The sequence below is a fragment of the Entelurus aequoreus genome, linkage group LG23 (assembly GCF_033978785.1).
Source record: "Entelurus aequoreus isolate RoL-2023_Sb linkage group LG23, RoL_Eaeq_v1.1, whole genome shotgun sequence".
Taxonomy (NCBI): Eukaryota; Metazoa; Chordata; class Actinopteri; order Syngnathiformes; family Syngnathidae; genus Entelurus; species Entelurus aequoreus.
In genome coordinates, this window is record NC_084753.1 from 18,849,241 (window position 1) to 18,870,614 (window position 21,374).

At 38.1% G+C, this 21,374-nt stretch overlaps 1 protein-coding gene across 1 annotated transcript in view; it reads right to left on the reverse strand.

Moving 5' to 3' along the window:
- hadhaa (hydroxyacyl-CoA dehydrogenase trifunctional multienzyme complex subunit alpha a) overlaps positions 1–21,374 on the reverse strand; it is a 35,001-nt gene that overhangs the window by 2,701 nt on the left and 10,926 nt on the right. The window contains exons 8-20 of the mRNA XM_062034515.1: positions 14,346–14,468; positions 13,325–13,443; positions 13,182–13,238; positions 12,690–12,799; positions 10,693–10,827; positions 10,436–10,607; positions 10,271–10,357; positions 6,682–6,822; positions 6,508–6,576; positions 6,286–6,399; positions 2,224–2,305; positions 300–414; positions 75–220 (exon numbers count right to left, since the gene is read on the reverse strand). Coding sequence (XP_061890499.1) covers positions 75–220; positions 300–414; positions 2,224–2,305; positions 6,286–6,399; positions 6,508–6,576; positions 6,682–6,822; positions 10,271–10,357; positions 10,436–10,607; positions 10,693–10,827; positions 12,690–12,799; positions 13,182–13,238; positions 13,325–13,443; positions 14,346–14,468 — 1,470 coding nt within the window. The remainder of the gene's footprint in view (positions 1–74; positions 221–299; positions 415–2,223; positions 2,306–6,285; positions 6,400–6,507; positions 6,577–6,681; positions 6,823–10,270; positions 10,358–10,435; positions 10,608–10,692; positions 10,828–12,689; positions 12,800–13,181; positions 13,239–13,324; positions 13,444–14,345; positions 14,469–21,374) is intronic.

Genomic DNA, 21,374 nt, shown 5'->3' on the forward strand with positions numbered 1-21,374 from the left:
CAAAGAACCAAATTAGTGACGCGCGCCTTTATTGTAAGGCGTGTGTTTATGTGTATGTGTGTGTTTTAACGGACCACCCAGGCAGGGAGGAAATCCGAGTCCAAACACAGCTCCGATGTCTCCCTCTACTGGATTGGTCAGGATTCCCTCCTGGAGACACAGCACGGCCTCGTTCACAAAGCGAGACACAAGTCTATGCTGGATGTCAGAGTCTGATGAGCTGCAACAGAAGATACACACCACCTGACTTGCAAGTGACACACTAAAACAGCGAAATACTACACCAGATGCCCTCTTACACTGCGGGAAGGGCAGAGAGATGGTACTTCTTGAGGATGTTTTCAGCATCGGGGTTGACACTCTTGTCTTTTTTGCCTTTGCCGTAGATGAAACAGCCTTTTCCTGATTTACGGCCTTCACAAGAGAACAATTGCAAGCGTGACAAACACCTTCAGAGCATTAAAGGAGTACTAAGCTGACAATATACGAAAATGTTGTCTTATAAATTACAATGGTGTAATACATGTATACCGTAAATAAATGTTAAAAAATATATATCAAAAAGTAAGTAATGTGAAGTACTGCCACCCACTAGAACCTTAACCCGGGGTGGAGGAGGGTCTTCAACGTTTTCAGGCCAAGGACTCCAAACCTGCTAGCTGACAACTGGCGCGCTAATCGCTAGCTTACAACAGTCACGCTAATCGCCAGATAGCAGTCAACTAGTGTGCGAATTGCTATCCGACAAATAGTGCGCTAATGGCTAGCCGACAAATAATGCGCTAATCGCTAGCTAATAACTGCCACGCTCATCGCTTGCTGAAAAACTGGCACGCTAATTGCTTTCTGACAACTGCCGGGCTGATCGCTTACTAGCAACTGCCTTGCTAATCTATATCTTAATATTGGCGCACTCATCACTAGCTGACAACTGGTGCGCTAATCGCTAGATGACAACTGTTGCGCTAATTGCTAGCTGACAACTTCTGTGGTAATAGCTAGCTGACAACTTCTGTGGTAATAACCAGCTGACAACTGTCGTGCTAATCGCTACCTATTGGCGCACTCTTTGCTCGTTGACAACGGGTGCGCTAATCGCTAGCTTACAACAGTCGCGCTAATCGCCAGATAGCAGTCAACTAGTGTGCGAATCGCTATCAGACAACTAGTGCGCTAATGGCTAGCCGACAAATAATGCGCTAATCACTAGCTAATAACTGCCGCGCTCATCGCTATCAGACAATTAGTGCGCTAATGGCTAGGCGACAAATAACTGCTGGGCTAATCGCTTACTAGCAACTGCCTTGCTAATCTATATCTTAATATTGGTGCACTCATCACTAGCTGACAACTGGTGCGCTAATCGCTAGATGACAACTGCTGCGCTAAATGCTAGCTGACAACTTCTGTTGTAATAGCTAGCTGACAACTGTCGTGCTAATCGCTAACTATTGGCACACTCTTTGCTCGTTGACAACTGACCCGCTAATCACTTACAGACAACCGGCGCACTAATTGATAACTGACAACTAGCGTGCTAATCGCTAGCTTACAACTGGTGCACTGATGGCTAGCTGACAACTAACGCTAATAGCGAACTGACAACTAGCGCTAATAGCTAACTGGCGTGCTAATCAACTTGACAACTGGTTCGCTAATTGCTAGTTGACAACTAGTTCGCTAATTGCAAGCTATCTTAAATGTTAACATTAAATACAATTATATAATAGTTATTTATTCATGTTTTTATATGAAACCTGCAAGGTACAGGGAGTAGGGGGGCCAAGTCACTGCCATTTTTAAACGACTCTACAGTGTGTTGGAGCAATGTCAATGTGTATTTTAAGACACTTAAATTAGTGGAAAAATTCTAAGGGGAGTATTAAAAATACGGGAAAAAAAATCAACCAAAAATTTCACGACCCCCCCTTGCAGTACCTTTTCGGACCTCTGGGAGTCGCAGGAGGCCTCCTGTTAAAAACTTCTGAATCTAAAGGGCCATATTTTAGCATTTTCAGCAATTTTAGGTAAGTTTGAGGAGGTTACACACTTTAAAGCACTTTTAGTTAGCCCTACACACTATTGTGCTTTAATGCTAATGAGTTACTGAGATAAAACGCACAAGTTACTTTATAATTAAAATGTAATTTTTGCAAAATAGTGAACCTTGAGGACTTTCTTTTTCTGTCAGTGAAAGTACGTTACCGGTACCATTATTGTTACCTTTGAAGCCTTTCTCCACCATGGTCTTAAGGACTTCCACATTCCCGCCTCCAAAACGAGAACCAAAAGCTTTCCCCAGATCCTGCAATCAAATACATATTAGTCATACAAGAATATACCTGCTATTACAGCGTTCCCTCACTAGTCTGCGGTTCGCTTACTGCGGTTCTCTTACTGCGGGTCTTAGTGCATCGCACATTTTTTATGTAACATTGAAATTTACGTTTTAATGTTAAAACGACGTAGGTTTTATGAGTATTTAAGAGCATATATGGTTTTCATAAGTGTGTGTGAAAGTTATAAAGACTTTAAATTAGGGCTGAGTGATATGGGAAAAAAATCTAGATTATTTTTTATAGCAGCCTATATTAATTAGTATCACAATTTTTTTATATATTGTTTTTTACCTTCTTTTTTTTCTTTTATGTTTTAATTTTTTTATCAAGGAAAATCTCATTGTGATGAAGAATGTATTTTTCAATGGAGTCCTGCACATTCATAAACCCGCCAGTTTTAAAACTTCAGTAATAAAAAACTAAATGCATTAGAGATGAGTTAACACACTGAGTAAATAACAAAGCAAATTGGATAGGCTGAACATAAAATAATACTAACAGTAAAACAAATGTAGAAAAATATGAAACAACAAAGTGAACTATTACTAGTGACTTTACTATTACTGAGTGTTTATGCAGGGATGCAACACCCAAATAAACAAATTGCCCCATCAGGGATAATGAAGACGTTTTAAAATGTAGACATTAACAATTGTGATGCTACATACACTGTTTGTGTTATACATGAGCATCATTTTTATAGACATTACAGATGGACAATTCCAAAGTAAAATATCGGTCCAGTGGCCCTTCCGGCAGTAGCGGCTAGACTGCTGAATATTTTCAGTGTGCTGGCACAACAGTAGCAAGCTGTGCAGACTCCGCTCATATTTTCACACTTTTCATATAAACTCTTGGGTGTTTTTTTTTTAACATAATGGCTTTAAACGCATGTAATATTAAAACAAATCATAAAATAAATAACGTCCCTACTTTGCTGAAATGTACTTACCATGGGTGTGGCTAGCCCGCTGTTTGCTACCTTTTCGCTACTGTAAAATTTCCATTGAGAAAAATGGTCTGCCAACCCAACCAAAATTGTCAACATTACACAACAGTTAAATGAAAACAAAAATGAAATTTTTAAGTGGTATAATTAAACTGGTGTCACAAATCTTACAAAAAGCATGAGCGTGTACGACTGTGCTCTTCTTTAGGTAAGGATAAAAAGCCTCCCATTTGTAAAGATATTTACACACATTTTGAGTATTTTTGGCAGAGACGCCTTCTCTGGCGTGGTCTTCATTTTTATCCCCCTCTCACGCTGTGCATTTGATCGAATTGCTCCGCATTTTTATGCAAATGTTTAGTGACTGTAGAATGGACCTAAAGCTGAAGCTTTTAATGCCAGCTAAAGCAAACGGGAAAATACTGAAATGCGAGAGTAATCCAGAAGAAAACTGGAGGGTTGACAGGTACGGTTAATACCAGGTGTGTACTGAGCCGATATTGCATACTTTCTAAAACACCTCTGCCTTAAAGGCCTACTGAAATGAATTTTTTTTATTTAAACGGGGATAGCAGATCTATTCTATGTGTCATACTTGATCATTTCACGATATTGCCATATTTTTGCTGAAAGGATTTAGTATAGAACAACGACGATAAAGATCGCATTTTTGGTATCTGATAAAAAAAAAGGCTTGCCCCTACCGGAAGTAGCGTGACGTAGTCAATTGAACATATACGCAAAGTTCCCTATTGGTTACAATGATGGCCGCATGAAGTGAGAGAGATTCGGACCGAGAAAGCGACAATTTCCCCATTAATTTGAGCGAGGATGAAAGATTTGTGGATGAGTAAAGTGCAAGTGAAGGACTAGTGGGGAGTTGAAGCTATTCAGATAGGGAAGATGCTGTGAGAGCCGGGGGTGACCTGATATTCAGCTGGGAATGACTACAACAGTAAATAAACACAAGACATATATATAATCTATTAGCCACAACACAACCAGGCTTATATTTAATATGCCACAAATTAATCCTGCATAAAAACACCTCAGTGTTTGTTATGCTAGCTCCTAGCTCCTATGCTAGCTCCTAGCTCCATATAAGCCGCCAATCCAATTCAAACACCTGCACAACACACACAATCACTCAGCCCAAAAGACCGTTCACCTAACCCAAGGTTCATAAAGCTTATATATTTAAACAAAGTAACGTACGTGACGCGCACGTACTGGCAAGCGATCAAATGTTTGGAAGCGCAGCTGCTACTCACGGTACCTGGTATTCAGCTGGGAATGACTAAAACAGTAAATAAACACAAGACATATATATACTCTATTAGCCACAACACAACCAGGCTTATATTTAATATGCCACAAATTAATCCTGCATAAAAACACCTACATGTTTGTTATGCTAGCTCCTAGCTCCTCTGCTAGCTCCTAGCTCCATAGAACACGCCAATACAATTCAAACACCTGATCAACACACACAATCACTCAGCCCAAAAGACCGTTCACCTAACCCAAGGTTCATAAAGCTTATATATTTAAACAAAGTTACGTACGTGACGCGCACGTACGGTCAAGCGATCAAATGTTTGGAAGCCAAAGCTGCATACTCACGGTAGCACGTCTGCGTCTTTGTCATCCAAATCAAAGTAATCCTGGTAAGAGTCTGTGTTGTCCCAGTTCTCTACAGGCGTCTGTGTATCGAAGTCAAAAGTCCTCCTGGTTAGAGTCTCTGTTATCCGAGTTCTTCCATCTTGACTGCATCTTTTGGGAATGTAAACAATGAAACACCGCCTGTGTTGTGTTGCTGCTGACTTCCTTCGCAAAATACGTCCGCTTTGCACCGAGAACTTTCTTCTTTGCTTGCTCAGCTTCTTTCTCCATAATGCAATGAACATAATTGCAACAGATTCACCAACACGGATGTCCAGAATACACCCAGAATGAGATGAAAACAGCTATTTCGTATTGGCTTCAATGTGGAAGCCAAACCCGTGTTCCCCGGGCTACGTCACGCGCATACGTCATCCTCAGAGGCGTTTCGAACCGGAAGTTTAGCGGCAAATTTAAAATTGCACTTTATAAGTTAACCCGGCCGTATTGGCATGTGTTGCAATGTTAAGATTTCATCATTGATATATAAACTATCAGACTGCGTGGTCGGTAGTAGTGGGTTTCATTAGGCCTTTAAATACTTTGTTTATGTGAGTAATATGCAACTATAATTATTTGATACTTGTTTATATTGACAAATGTGGTGTTTTAGACGGCAATATTGTTCAATTAAGGACACTTATTACATATGTCTAGCTTATGGGCTATTGTGCGCTTAGCTTTTTGGTAGCTGCTAGCTTTTAGTAGCCTATAGCCTACTATGTTGTAAATGACTTCAGTGAAATACAAGACAAGACCAAACTTGTGTGTTTAATGGCAGACATTTAGATGTTAACTTGCTGTTCAGCTTTTCATGATAACATCCATCCATCCATTTTCTACCGCTTGTCCCTTTTTAGGGTCGCAGGGGGTGCTGGAGCATATCTCAGCTGCATTCGGGCGGAAGGCGGGAGTCGCCACCTCATCGCAGGGCCAACACAGATAAACAGACAACATTCACACTCACATCCACACTAATATAAATTAAAGTTAAAATTAAAGTACCAATGATTGTCACACACACATATTTGTCTTCTGCATTTGACCCATCCCCATGTTCACCCCCTGGGAGGTGAGGGGAGCAGTGGGAAGCAGTAGTGGCCACGCCCGGGAATCATTTTTGGTGATTTAAGCCCCAATTCCAACGCTTGATGCTGAGTGCCAAGCAGGGAGGTAATGGGTCCCATTTTTATAGTCTTTGGTATGACTCGGCCGGGGTTTGAACTCACAACCTACCGATCTCAGGGCGGACACTCTAACCACAAGGCCACTGAGTAGGTCACATTGGACATCCCAAATTAATACATGCGATGCCTGTAGTGCAGACAACATTACCTCAGCCACATGAGCTGCCACATCGATGCCAACTTCATCAGCAAGCGTTGCCGCGCCGACAGGAAAGCCAAAGCTGGTTGTCAAGCTGTCGAGCTTCTTTGGACCAACGCCTTCCTGTAATAGAAAAAGATCACTGTTGAGGTTGCTTCTAATAAAAAAAAGTGCTCTTCATGTCCATCAACATTCACCGAGATGCCAGAGCTGTGATAAACCTTTCGTTACCTGAAGCACCCGGACAGCTTCTGCCAGCATGGGAGCCAAGCAACGAGTGGTGTAAAACCCAGGGCCGTCCTGTGTTTCAAGTGGAGAGACCATGCAGCAGGATTATTTTTCCAAATTGTACCATGACAACTGCTGTACTGCTTGGTGGCCAACTTCAGGAAGAACTGCTCTTACCCCGACAACAATGACGATCTTGCCCTGTTTGAGACCCACGCTGACCGCCGAAGACAGCGTGTCCTTTGATGTCTTGTCGGTGGTGATGATCTCCAGCAGCTGCATCTTGTCCACCGGCGAGAAGTAGTGCATGCCGATCACCTTGCATCCCAAAGTCACACAATTAGTCAAGTGGCCCCCAAAAAGAGGTTATAGAATTGCATTGCAAAATAAAACCTCAATGTTTGAACTTTTCAACACCTTCATTTGTTTTCTTTACACAGGAAGTGAAAAAAACTTTAAAAGATAAAAATGTAAACCTGTGTAAAAAAAACTTTAAAAGATAAAAATGTAAACAAACAAAATTAATTACTGGTAAAAGATATGGACAAAGGGTAGGTTTAAATGAGCTCGACTTCTTCCTACTCCTTTTCAGACATGTTGAATTGTGCAAGTGTAACCACGCCATATTCTTTAATGTAACCTATTATGCAAGTCTGAAGCAAATAAACCATACCCTTTCTGGTTTTGAGTTTGTTGAATATCTCACCTGATTTAGGTTCCAATAAAAGACAACCATAATGTTATTACTGTACTGAAAGAAAAAAAAAATGGATCGTCTTATGCTCCTGAGGGCCACATAATTTGACTAGGCCCGCGAAAGCCTGGAAATAAATTGCGCCAATAAAGTATTTTCTCTTTCGTTTTTTTCATTTTGACAAACAAAATGTATGTACTGCAAGAAACTGCAGTAAAAATGACAGTCCTGTATTAAAACACTTAAAAACTTAAGTATCTGCTTGTTAAGGCTGGACGATTATGTCAAAAATAATCACAATTATTTGGATTGATACTAAAATCATGATTAATAAACACGATGATTTGGAAACATGCAAATTTATAGAATTGCCAAAACTCAACTTTAAAAATATAATAACATGATTTTTGTCCTACATTTAAAACACTTCATTGTTGTCTACATAACATGTAAGTGTGGTTCTTTGGTCAAAATTTTGCACGGATTATATTTTACAGACCCTCTTCAAGCCGCTTTCTGACCGTCTCTTCAGCATGTGCTGTTTTGTGGGCGGTCTTAATTACATGCCGAAGCTTTCCTCTAGGATAAGAAGCCCCATTCGACTAAGTCTACATCCAGTCAGCCATTTTCTAGTCTTAAGTGCTTTCATATGGAGTTTACTGACATATATACCGTAATTTCCGGACTATAAGCCGCTACTTTTTCCCCTCGTTCTGGTCCCTGCGGCTTATACAAGGGTGCGGCTTATTTACGGCCTGTTCTTCTCCGACACCGACGAAGAGTATTTCGGTGGTTTTAGTACGCAGGAGGAAGACGATGACACAATGATTAAAGACTGACTTTTCATATACCGGTAGGCTGGTTATTTTGATAACGTACAGGCGAGCACTTTGTATTACTTTGCACCGTTGTATTATTTGTACTCTGCACGAATGCTGTTCGCCATGTCAAAGATGTGAAAGTTTGATTGAATGATTTATAGTTAATAAATGGGACGCTTTGCGTTCCCAAACAGTCATCTCTGTCCCGACAATCCCCTCCGTGGTAGCAGGAACCCCTATATACTACGGCAGTGTTTTTCAACCTTTTTTGAGCAAAGGCACATTTTTTTCATTGAAAAAATCCGAAGGCACACCACCAGCAGAAATCATTAAAAAACAAAACTCAGTTGACAGTAAAAAGTTGTTGTTGCAATTGTTGGATATGAATTTAAAGCATAACCAAGCATGCATCAATATAGCTCTTGTCTCAAAGTAGGTGTACTGTCACCACCTGTCACAACACGCCATGACTTATTTACAGTTTTTTGCTGTTTTCCTGTGTGTAGTGCTTTAGTTCTTATCTTGCGCTCCTATTTTGGTGGCTTTTTCTCTTTATTTTTGGTATTTTCCTGTAACAGTTTCATGTCTTCCTTAAAGCTATATTTCCCGCATCTACTTTGTTTTAGCAATCAAGAATATTTCAGTTGTTTTTATCCTTCTTTGTGGGAACATTGTTGTCATGTTCAGATGTACATTGTGGACACCGTCTCTGCTCCACAGTAAGTCTTTGCTGTCGTCCAGCATTCTGTTTTTGTTTACTTTGTAGCCAGTTCAGTTTTAGTTTTGTTCTGCATAGCCATCCCTAAGCTTCAATGCCTTTTCTTAGGGGAACTCACCTTTTGTTTATTTTTGGGTAAAGCATTACACACTTTTGTACCTGCACCCTGCCTCCCGCTGTTTCCGACATCTACAAAGCAGTTAGCTACTGGCTGCCACCTACTGATATGGAAGAGTATTACACGGTTACTCTGCCCAGCTCTAGACAGCACAGACACTCAACAACACATCATTTGCAGACTATAATTACTGCTTTGCAAAAAATATTTTTACCCAAATAGGTAAAATTACATATTCTCCCACGGCACACCAGACTGTATATCACGGCACACTAGTGTGCCGCGGCACAGTGGTTGAAAAACACTGTACTACGGTAATTACACATCAAAACCCTGCGGCTTATAGTCGGGTGCGGCTTATATATGGAGCAATCTGTATTTTCCCCTAAATTTAGCTGGTGCGGCTTATAGTCAGGTGCGGCTTATAGTCCGGAAATTACGGTAAGTTAGAACTATAGGCTACTTTGTATTAGAAATGGCAACAGCGGATGATGTATGTGCATGTACGAGCCAGTCTGCCTTATAACATGAGAATAGAGAAAAAGAAGGGATTTATGGACTACAATTGGATAAAAATGTCAGACTCGCGCAAAGCTGACGTAACTAAGGCAAAATAGGTTAATTAAGTCTCAAATTCCAAACAGCTCATTTGGAGCAAGTTTGGAAGAAGGCAAGACTGTTTTATAAATATCTCAAGTATGCTTCAATGGTTTGGTTTCAAATTTTCTGGACTTATGGGGATCCCAAATACACAAATATGAGTTGTACAAACATGTATGAAAAGTTTGTTTGCATAACAGGACCCCTAACTAAAAATAACAACCGGAAATAAATTAGTAACAAGCAAACAAGAGCTCTGACTTTCCTTTTTCATTCTTTTTTAATTCTCATCCTCATTGAAACTGAATGGATGTGAGTAATTTGGTAGATTGCCTTTTTGTCACTCATAACAACAATCATCTTTTTTACCATTTACAAGCTCAGGAATTTGAATAAATATCGCACGGCTCAATTGTTTTTCTTCGATTACAAATTATGCCAAAATCCAAATTTTATTAATCGCACAGCCATACTGCTCGTCTCCTTTACTAATTATTTCAAAGCAGGTTATCATCAATTTGTACGTAAAAACAATCTAATAATCAAATGCGTAGTCAATTGTGTAGTTTAACATCATGTGGTCATGATACATTTCTATTCATAGATTTTTACTGTTACAAGCGGCCCTCTGAAGGCCACCATATAATGACAATTTGAAAGAAATAAACTAGACTTTATTGTTATCTACCAGTTGCTTTGACTGGTCCTGTCATTGTGTCTTTGATTTTATCCCAAAAAAAGGGGCCATATTATTTTGGGTGGTCCTATATGTGTGTTAAGCACCATATTGTATGATGACAGAAGTGTATTCTGACCTTTTCAGGCCGTTTACTTGCAGCAGCAATGTCCTTTATGGGCAGTGCGGAAGTGTTGGAGGCAAACACGCAGTGAGGAGGGATCACCTGAACAAAGATAAGACGCATGTTAAAAATAATGATTATACATTTTGGCGTGAACCGATGTGATCAGAGTGTACTCACAGCCTCCACCTCCTTGAGGACTTTGTGTTTAATGTCGATATCCTCAAACACGGCCTCTATCACCATGTCGGCGGTCGAGAAGCCTGTGTAGTCCAACTGTGCCGAGAGGTTGGACATTGTCGTGTCCCGCTCAAACGATGACAGTGCTCTCTTCTTCACCTTAGTGTTCAAACTGAGAATAAAATCACAAAAGAATATGCATTTCTCCTTTTTACAACTTGGTCTTTGCTTTGTGCAGCTCTGAAAAAAAAGATTACCCTTTGTAAACCTGCTCTTCTCCTCTGCTGATGCCCTCAACTGCAGAGTCTTTCAATATGGTGTGAAGTCCTTTGTCTATGGATACCTGAGCGATACCTGCACCCATTAGACCTGCACCCAAAATCGCAAGACTCCTGGCAAACAGAACATGAATAAATAGTCATTTAGGCCATTTGAGGAAGAGACAGCATCGCCCAGAAAACATTTGGGCATAGCTACACTGAAAGAACACTTCATTTACAGAACCTAATGGTGTAAAATACAAGATATGTATGAGACTGTGAGCATTATAACTTGAGCGCACCGTGTATATAAGACGACTCCCTCTACAAACTGTGACATGCTCGGAGAGGGTATATACTGTAAATACAAACCCCAAATAATGACAACATTTTCCCGGTTTTTTTTTCTAGGGAATACAATCTTATACTTAGGCCAATAGGGTGTTTTTGTAAAGGCCGATTTGTTTGATACAGACCATAGATGTAGATATTTGACAGAACCTTCTTCATCATCGCTGTAATGCTTTAGAGAAATGTACGTTTTTACACTATAAAAACCTGAAAGTATTCAAAAGTGCCTTTTTATTTTATAAAATGTATTAAATGGACAAGCGCCCGCCCCCGTTAAGGAACACATCCATAAAAGAAGAGCTACAGTACTTGGGAACTAAAGATGATTGCGAGATGCAACACAAAACAAACAACTTTGGACAAAACATTTTTTCCATACAACGACGAACAAATCTGCAAATCGCAATCAGGGAGAGCACCACCGTTCTTTCTTTCAAGGTAAAACCTAAAGCATGATTACAAGCAAATCTAAACATGTAAACATTATAACCTATTCCAAAACAGATCTATTTTTAACATATTGTGCTGTTGCGTCAATGGAAATTGGGCTATTGCTATCATCCGTCATATTTACACATAACCTACTAAGATCCAAATACCACGTGCTAAATAGCGTGTGCAAACTTTAAAATTGGCATGTCCTGTTGCGTGTAATCTACTAAAACTGCGCATACAATTGATACTGGTGCAGACCGCCCTAATCAAATGGAGTTTTGGTGTGTACTACGCAGCTTTCACCATTTACTGTACATTTAGCGTATCATGTTCTTAAATGTTTTTGCTATGTTTTGAAACATGCAGCGGACATGTGCCACTTTTTATGGGCATTTTAGAAGCAGTACTGGAGTGCATCATCAACGGAACCGACTTCTTTACCGTGCTAAAAGGTGCACTCATAAGAGATGCTGGCACTAACTGCATGGAGCATGCGCTGAAATGTTACAAACGCAAAAAAATATTATTATGAGAAGTATTTTTCTCATACATTTCATTTTTTTTTAAAAGCCTGGAGCAGACACAAAAACGCAACTATTTAAATTGTTTTAATCTGCCCCTCAAGTCACCAAGCAGCTGTAAAATTATAAAATGATATTGCTGAATAGACGATACGTCAAATATTGTTATTTTTGACAATCCATATACGTTGACAACAATACATAGAATGGAGCTTCTCTGCCATCGCCTCCTTTACCACAGCTATTTCTGCGCAACAGCCAGTTTGCATGTCCTTCCTAGATGTACTAAAATAGACACAAAACAGTGATCGCAGAACAGTTAGTCTTGATAAATCACACTGCGTGCTCAATAGTTATATTTGCATTTGCTCCTCCCAGTGTCGAGGGTGTTCTGATAATCAGCATATATTCTGTTTATTTATAAAGAGATATGCTAAATGGATTGCACTCCTTCTTTTGCTCACTTAAGAGACCCAATCCTCTACGCACAAGTTTAGTAGATCAACTTTGCATGTGCTATCAAGTTTGCACAGGTTTTAATACGCGCAAACCTTTGGTGGTATTGTGTTCATTAATGTGTATTGTCCCTTTTATCCATTAATGTGCATTGTCCTTTTAAATAAACAAACAGACCTTCCAAATGTACCAAATAAATGAACTAGCCAGTGTGTATACTATAGCTCTTACTTGACTTCCTTCTGTGGCGTCCCAAATCGGTTCTTCTTACAAGTGACCTGACCCTGATAAAGGCCAATCAGGGCTTTGGACTCTGATGTCACTGCCAGTTTCCCAAAGTTCTGTGTTGCAGGCAAAATCAGGCACAAGCATAGCAGATGTAGTTAATGTATGCATTGAAAATAGAGGTATTCAAGCCTTATATGGCCTACCATCACACTACCCTCCAGTGTAAATATCTTCATTTGCCTTTTTTAATACATTTATGTTCAGGACTGGCTGTTCTGGGCCTAGCCTGCTAAGGAACGTCTCTTGATGCACCCAGCAGCTCCTCTCTTCCCATCCACCCTTCTGGATTTATTTTATTACAACCTAAGTTTTCCCTGCTGTGATAGTCTACTTTTTCTTCGCCCCTACACCCAACACTATTATTAATATTCTTATCAGCCATCTCTTATTTCCCTTTAAACTCAGTAGGCCTGAAATAATAGAGGACAAACTTACCTCGGCTTCAGCCAGATAACCTGCTTCTCTTCCCTCCTCCACTCCAGTCTTGACTGACTACTCAATTGATGACATCACACAAACAAACAATAAGTGAGTCCTGTTCTTTATGTCAATTGTTTGCTACATTTTGCATTCAGTACCTCAATGATTTTGACAGGAGCAGGGTAAAGTCCTTTAGTTTGTTTCTGGACCTTCTCACTGACAGTGTTGTAGATCTTTTTCTTCACTGGACCAAGACCCATCACTGTGTCCTGGAGCTCTGTGCACCCACAAACACGAGGTCAGGGTCAAAATGTGTGACCATTTTTTGCTGTCCAATGGGAATCACTTGAATTCGACTTAATTCTACCAAAGTTCATACTCGCTCCACTGTGCTAGTGCTTTTAACATCTCATCTTGAGTCATGTGCTTGTCTTAAAAAGGACCGTCCTAAAGTTCCAAGTTATCTGACAGACGACGGTCCTTCGTTGTCCACTTTGGACATTTTACTTCAAAAAAAGCCCCTCTATCTGTGCGGTCCCCTACATGCTGCCACAGGGATCTTTTTTTTTTTTTTTTTTTTACATAAAATACAATTTAATTTCTTTGCAGATGATGTGCAAATGAATGTATCTACCTTATAATTCCAAAACTGACTTACCAGAAACACTACTTAAATTCGGTAAAAGACTGGATGTCCATATATTTCCTCAGTTTGAATGACTAAAAAAACAAAGATTGTAATTTTTAGTGAGCTCGATCTCTTCACTGGCCTGAATAACAGTGCCCTTGGCCCATTACAGTCTGCAACGAGTCTTAGTGTTTTTATTGATAATTATTTTAAACTTGACAAACAAATCGGCTCAGTGGCAATAAAATTGTATGTTTTCATTAATGAGTTTTTACTATTTTTATTGATATTTCTTATTTAATTTCTACTGCATATTTTGCTTTTACCTTTTTATTGTTGGTTTGTTTCAGCTGTGTATTTATAGTCTTGTCTCTACTTATTGTGATTTTTGTTCTAATTATTTTACCTTTCTGTTTTTAATTTGTGCAGCACTTTGAGGTTGTTTTTAAAATTGTGCTGTATGAATAATTAAATATTGACCTTACTCTGCTGATGAATGATCAAATAAATCCCAGTTCAGTTCTGCTGTGATCAACAGTGACTCAGCTTACTTTGCATGAGACTTTTCTCTTTTGAAAGGGGAACCTTCTTGTTGGCTATTCCCCTAGCCACGCCCACTGCTACTTCCTCCAGGTATTCGATTGTTCTTTCCTCTGCAGGCTTCACACCGGGACCTGGAATGATTGGACACGGTCAGTTAAGGTGGAGTCATGCTGTATTAACCCAAATAAAGGTTGGTTTTTGATTTTTTTTTTAATATCACCTACAAAAGGCACACTTTTTAATCAAGCTCTTTACTGATCATTTTATTTTCTTCTTAGGTTGTTAATTTGCATTCTGTTTTTTATTTTTAGTTATTGCTACTATTACTCTCACCATTTTATGTTTTCAATCATTTATAAATAATATTTTATTTTTACATATATTTTAAAATGTTATATATATTTTTAAATGACATTTTATTACTTAGTTATTCTACAGTGTGGATGCCTCAAAGGTGGCGTTTTTCCTCAATCCTTAGTACTATGCAAGGTTTTGTTATTGTCAATAGTGCTGTGCGTTCATGTGTGTGTTTTCTACTGTGTGTTTTTTTACCGCTGCAAAGCAACTTGCCTGTGCATGAAAAGTGCTATATAAATAAAATTTGATTGATTGATTGAATGCAACTCCTGAAAGGGATCTGCAGTCTTTTGAGGGAATTTTGCCTCTCATTCGCAAACTTTATGAAAGACAAGCACACATATTTTTATTTTTCTATGCATTCTAAGTTGTAAATAAATGTGAGCAAAAGTCAGCTAACAATGGAGGTAATGGGATTGACTCTATTTTGCATAAAAAGCGCTCTAAAAAAACATCCATAAACTTCCATCAATGTTTTATATACATACTGTAAGTATATATCAGGGTTTCCCCTAAACTGCCAAGATACCTGTGGTGGTGGGGGTGTGGTTATAAGCGTGGTCACCATGACGTCATCATGTAATTTGCATGATTTGCTATGATGACATGATTTTCTTTCAAATGGCTCATAAAATGTATACATACATTTAAATCAAATATGTTATTATGAATTAGTATTAACATTTATATATTTTTATCATTTTGACATCTTTTCAATTGTTGCTGGTTTTTGTACAATGTACTTTGTTGAGATTTTTTCAAGTGTTTTCAGACTTTTAATGACTTTTTTAAATAAATAAAAAATAGCAACAAATTTAGCATCTTCTTCTGGTGTTATTATAAAATGTACCCATTTCCCTGACGACAATATACATACAAATCACGTCCACATCGCAGACATGCTGACAACGCTCCAGACAATGGCGTGAAGAAATTCAAACTACGAACATAACAAAATAACTTACTGTACACTGTCTGCTCTCACTAGAATGCCGACTGCTGGGATGTTTATATTTTCCCTTTCGATGAAGAATTAATCATAATCTTAAAGCAGGTAAAAAAATTAATTTAAAAGGCGGGCGCAAACAAGCGTCTTTTCGTATCTTTCTCGCCATCTTTGGTTCTAAGTTGAATGTCAAAGTTGACCAACTTCTCTGTTTATGGCCACAAACTTCTACTATATAAGTGTGAAGCAGGAATCATAATCCAGCACAAACTTTCCCCAACTCAGAGGCGATGCAGCAGCTCACCGGCTCAGTATGTCAATAGCTGCATAAGTATAGCTCTCTGTAATCAAGGCTCCGCTAAAAGTAGGGCCTCGGCGTTAGCGCTTATAATAACAATATCGTTAATACTTGGTTAATATTCAGGTCATGACATGAAAATAAAGTATTGTTGGTAGTTTTTGGATGTTTTAGAGAGATTTATGGACGCAATAGAACAGTGGTCCCCAACCTTTTTGTAACTGCTTGAAAATGTGTACCATGGACCGGGAGGGGGGATTTTTTTTTTCTTTTGTCATAGAAAAATACAATCATGTGTGCTTACGGACTGTATCCCTGCAGACTGTATTGATCTATATTGATATATAATGTAGGAACCAGAAATATTAATAACAGAAAGAAACAACCCTTTTGTGCGAATGAGTGTGAATGAGTGTAAATGGGGGAGGGAGGTTTTTTGGGTTGGTGCACTAATTGTAAGTGTATCTTGTGTTTTTTATGTTGATTTAATAAAAAAATAAAATAAAATAAAATAATAATAATAATAATTTTTTTTTTTTTTTTTTATTCTTGTGCGGCCCGGTACCAATCGATCCACGGGCCGGTACCGGGCCGCGGCCCTGTGGTTGGGGACCACTGCAATAGAATACTCCCATTAGCTGCATTGTTAGCCACCTTGTATATTACAAATTAGAATGCATAAAAAAAGAAAGACATACAGTATGTCAGGGTTTGACCGTACCTGTAAATTGATCATGGTGCAGAGCCACAGCAATATAAAAGCCACCACACCTTAAAAATGACACCATAAAAATCAGGGTCTTTTACATGAAAACAAATTGAAGCAATACTTTGTATGAATGGATATATATATATATATATATATATATATATATATATATATATATATATATATATATATATATATATATATATATATATATATATATATATATATATATATATATATATATATACACACATTAGGGGTGTGGGAAAAAATTGATTCGAATTCGAATCGCGATTCTCACGTTGTGCGATTCAGAATCGATTCTCATTTTGAAAAAAATCGATTTTATTTTATTTATTTATTTTTATTAATCAATCCAACAAAACAATACATAGCAATACCATAACAATGCAATCCAATTCCAAAACCAAACCCGACCCAGCAACACTCAGAACTGCAATAAACAGAGCAATTGAGAGGAGACACAAACACGACACAGAACAATCCAAAAGTAGTGAAACAAAAATGAATAATATCAACAACAGTATCAATATTAGTTACAATTTCAACATAGCAGTGATTAAAAATCCCTCATTGACATTATCATTAGACATTTATAAAAAAAAATAAAAAAAAAGCTTGACAACACACTGTAAAATAAGTCATATTTTTGGTTCATTTAATAGTTAAAACAAATTTACATTATAGTAATCAGTTGATAATACATTGTCCTTTACAATTATAAAAGATTTTTACAAAAATCTACTACTCTGCTTGCATGTTAGCAGACTGGGGTAGATCCTGCTGAAATCCTATGTATTGAATGAATAGAGAATCGTTTTGAATCGGGAAAAAATCGTTTTTGAATTGAGAATCGTGTTGAATTGAAAAAAAAAAAAACGATTTTGAATCGAATCGTGACCCTAAGAATCGATATTGAATCGAATCGTGGGTCACCCAAAGATTCACAGCCCTAATATTTATATATATATATATATATATATATATATATATATATATATATATATATATATATATATATATATATATATATATATATATATATATATATATATACTATATCCCACCTTCTACCTTCCTAGTCACGTCCGTTGTGTCCTTGGGCAAGACACTTCACCCTTTGCCTCTGATGGCTGCTGGTTAGCGCCTTGCATGGCAGCTCCCGCCATCAGTGTGTGAATGTGTGTGTGAATGGGTAAATGTGGAAATACTGTCAAAGCGCTTTGAGTACCTTGAAGGTAGAAAAGCGCTATACAAGTACAACCCATTTATCATTTATCATTTATATATATATATATATATATATATATATATATATATATATATATATATATATATATACACACTACCGTTCAAAAGTTTGGGGTCACCCAAACAATTTTGTGGAATAGCCTTCATTTCTAAGAACAAGAATAGACTGTCGAGTTTCAGATGAAAGTTCTCTTTTTCTGGCCATTTTGAGCGTTTAATTGACCCCGCAAATGTGATGCTCCAGAAACTCAATCTGCTCAAAGGAAGGTCAGTTTTGTAGCTTCTGTAACAAGCCAAACTGTTTTCAGATGTGTGAACATGATTGCACAAGGGTTTTCTAATCATCAATTAGCCTTCTGAGCCAATGAGCAAACACATTGTACCATTAGAACACTGGAGTGATAGTTGCTGGAAATGGGCCTCTATACACCTATGTAGATATTGCACCAAAAACCAGACATTTGCAGCTAGAATAGTCATTTACCACATTAGCAATGTATAGAGTGTATTTCTTTAAAGTTAAGACTAGTTTAAAGTTATCTTCATTGAAAAGTACAGTGCTTTTCCTTCAAAAATAAGGACATTTCAATGTGACCCCAAACTTTTGAACGGTAGTGTATATATATATATACAGTATATGACTAGTGATGTCATGCACTGAAAATATGGCCACCAAAACACTTTGATCGACGGTAAGCAAGATGCATGCGATTGTCTGGAGGTTCGGCGTAAGACCAAGGTGCAGCCGCTTCAACCGCACCTTGGCTCAGGATGGGGTGGCTGCTTCCCCAACTACGACACACACACACAGCCCCACAGATGTGGGTTTACGACAGTAGCAATTCCTCTAGGACAGACCTGGGCATTCTGCGGCCCGCGGGCCGCAGAATGCCCTTTGTACGTCCCTGTCCGGCCCGCGTGAGGCCAATCATAAATTACAAAATAAATTTTAAAAAGTATCTATCTCGAGTGTGCAATACAACGGTGCTGCTTTTGTTTTGAAAAGCGTTATTTGTATGACTTCCGTGTGGACGTATGCTCGTGCGCGCAGCGGCAATCACAAATTACAAAATAAATTAAAAAAAACATCTATGTCGTGCGTGCAATACAACTGTGCTGCTTTTATTTTGAAAAGTGTTATTTATGGGCGGTCAGCCCGGTTATCACCGAGACGCTAAAAAAAGAAAAGGTGATGACGAATGGCGTGTTTTCAACAAGACATGGACTGCCAAGTAAAGGTAAAGCCGTGTGCTTAATGTGTGGTACACATGTTGCTGTGTTTAAAGAATATAGTGTAACGACCTGCTGAAGTTGATGTTGTGTTCTTGAGTTGCGTAAATGAGGAGTGAGGATATGTGCGTGTGGAAGGAACGAGATAAGTTGAGCTGTGTTAGTATAGCTTGCTCAATAAAAGTTTAAAAAGAGCGTCAGACTTGGTGTGCACTTCTGGACGCTACAATTGGTGGCAGAAGTAAAACTTTGCGCATACTGCACTGCTTAATTGTGTGCGCAGCCTGCTACGTCATCGAGAGGTACGTGCCACGTGAGGAGCTCGCCGCAGAGAAAGAGAGAGAGAGAGAGAGAGAGAGAGGCAGTGTCTACAGGTGCAGCTCACGCTGCTTGCCATGGGGGAATTCCGCCCTCAATGAAGACTCCCAGGTTTGATGGCAAGGCAAACTGGAAGGCATTTCATCCCACTTCTGACATCAATTGTAGAGTCCAGAAGAAGTGCACACCAAGTCTGACGCTCTTTTTAAACTTTTATTGAGCAAGCTATACTATCACAGCTCAACTTATCTCGTTCTTTTCACACGCACAGCTATCCTCACTCCTCATTTCCGCAACAGCAACGCTTCCTCCTTCTTCGCCATTTACCTTACAGGCGTGCTACGTTCACAACAAAGAGGATGCAGGATAAAGTGACAGAAATTGAAATTTTTGCATGGTATTATACATCAAGAAGTGTTGTGTAAGAAAGTGTTAAAAATAAAACCATCAAAAGCCATCTGCTTTTGTATAAAGATAAGTTAGGTTAAATGAAAATATTATTATTTTTTATCTTACGGTATATCAAAAATAATTTAAGCAAAATTTAATTGAAATATTGTCGGTGTGGCCCTCCAGCAGTGCTCGGGTTGCTCATGCGGCCCCCGGTAAAAATTAATTGCCCACCCCTGCTCTAGGACTACAAGACAGCTTCCCCTTAAAATACATTTTAAAAAGTATTCAAATATGTACTTTTGTGTTTTGAGATAAGTGACTAAATATGCGCTAAAAAGCGTTCACTTTTTGTTCAAAATCAGCTACACTCACAACAGCTGACGTTTGAGTTTGAGTTTGAGTTTATTTCGAACATGCAAGCATACAACATGATACATCACAATTTCCAGTTTCTCTTTTCAACCTGTTCGAAAAGGAGTAGGAAGAAGCAGAGCTTATTTAATCCTACACCTTTTCTTTTACATAACAGTTGCTAAACTTTTTTGTTCACTTCCTGTTCTCAATTTATTCACAATGTACTCCATAAGTAATCACAATAAAAATAAATAGATAAATAATAATTGGTGAAGTAAGTTACATTTCATATGATGAGATAAGTAAGATTATTTTGAGAGTGAAAGAATGGATGAATTAAATTCAGAATGTTTATCATGGTTCTTCTTCTTTGTACTTTGTAAACACTTTAAGTTTGAAGAGTTTCTTGAAGTGGATCATATTAGTACATTGTTTGATTGCTTTGCTTAATCCATTCCATAATTTAATTCCACGTACTGATATACTGAAGGTTTTAAGTGTTGTACGTGCATACAAATGTTTTCAATTACATATTTCTCTAAGATTATATTTCTCCTCTTTTTTTGAGAAGAATTGTTGTATATTCTTGGGTAGCAGGTTATAGTTTGCTTTGTGTATAATTTTAGCTGTTTGCAAATTCACTATGTCGTGGAATTTCAGTATCTTTGATTCAATAAATAAAGGATTTGTATGTTCTCTATATCCAACATTATGTATTATTCTAACTGATCTTTTTTGTAACACCGTTAATGAATGAAGTGTACTTTTGTAATTATTTCCCCATATTTCTACACAGTAACTCAGATATGGCAACACTAGTGAGCAGTAGAGAATATGAAGCGATTTTTTGTCTAGAACATGTTTTGCTATATTCATTATTGACGTGTTTCTTGCTACTTTATGTTGTATATTTTTTACGTGAGATTTCCAGTTCAATTTATCATCAATCATTATACCTAGAAATTTGGTTTCATTTACTCTTTCAATTTCTTTTCCGTCTATTTGTATTTGTGTTTGACTTTCTCTTCTACTGTTACCAAATAGCATTATTTTAGTTTTACTGAGATTCAACGATAGTCTGTTTTTGTCAAACCATCTTTTTAATTTGTTAATTTCTTCTGTTATTATTTGTATTAACTTCTGTGTGTTCTCTCCTGAAC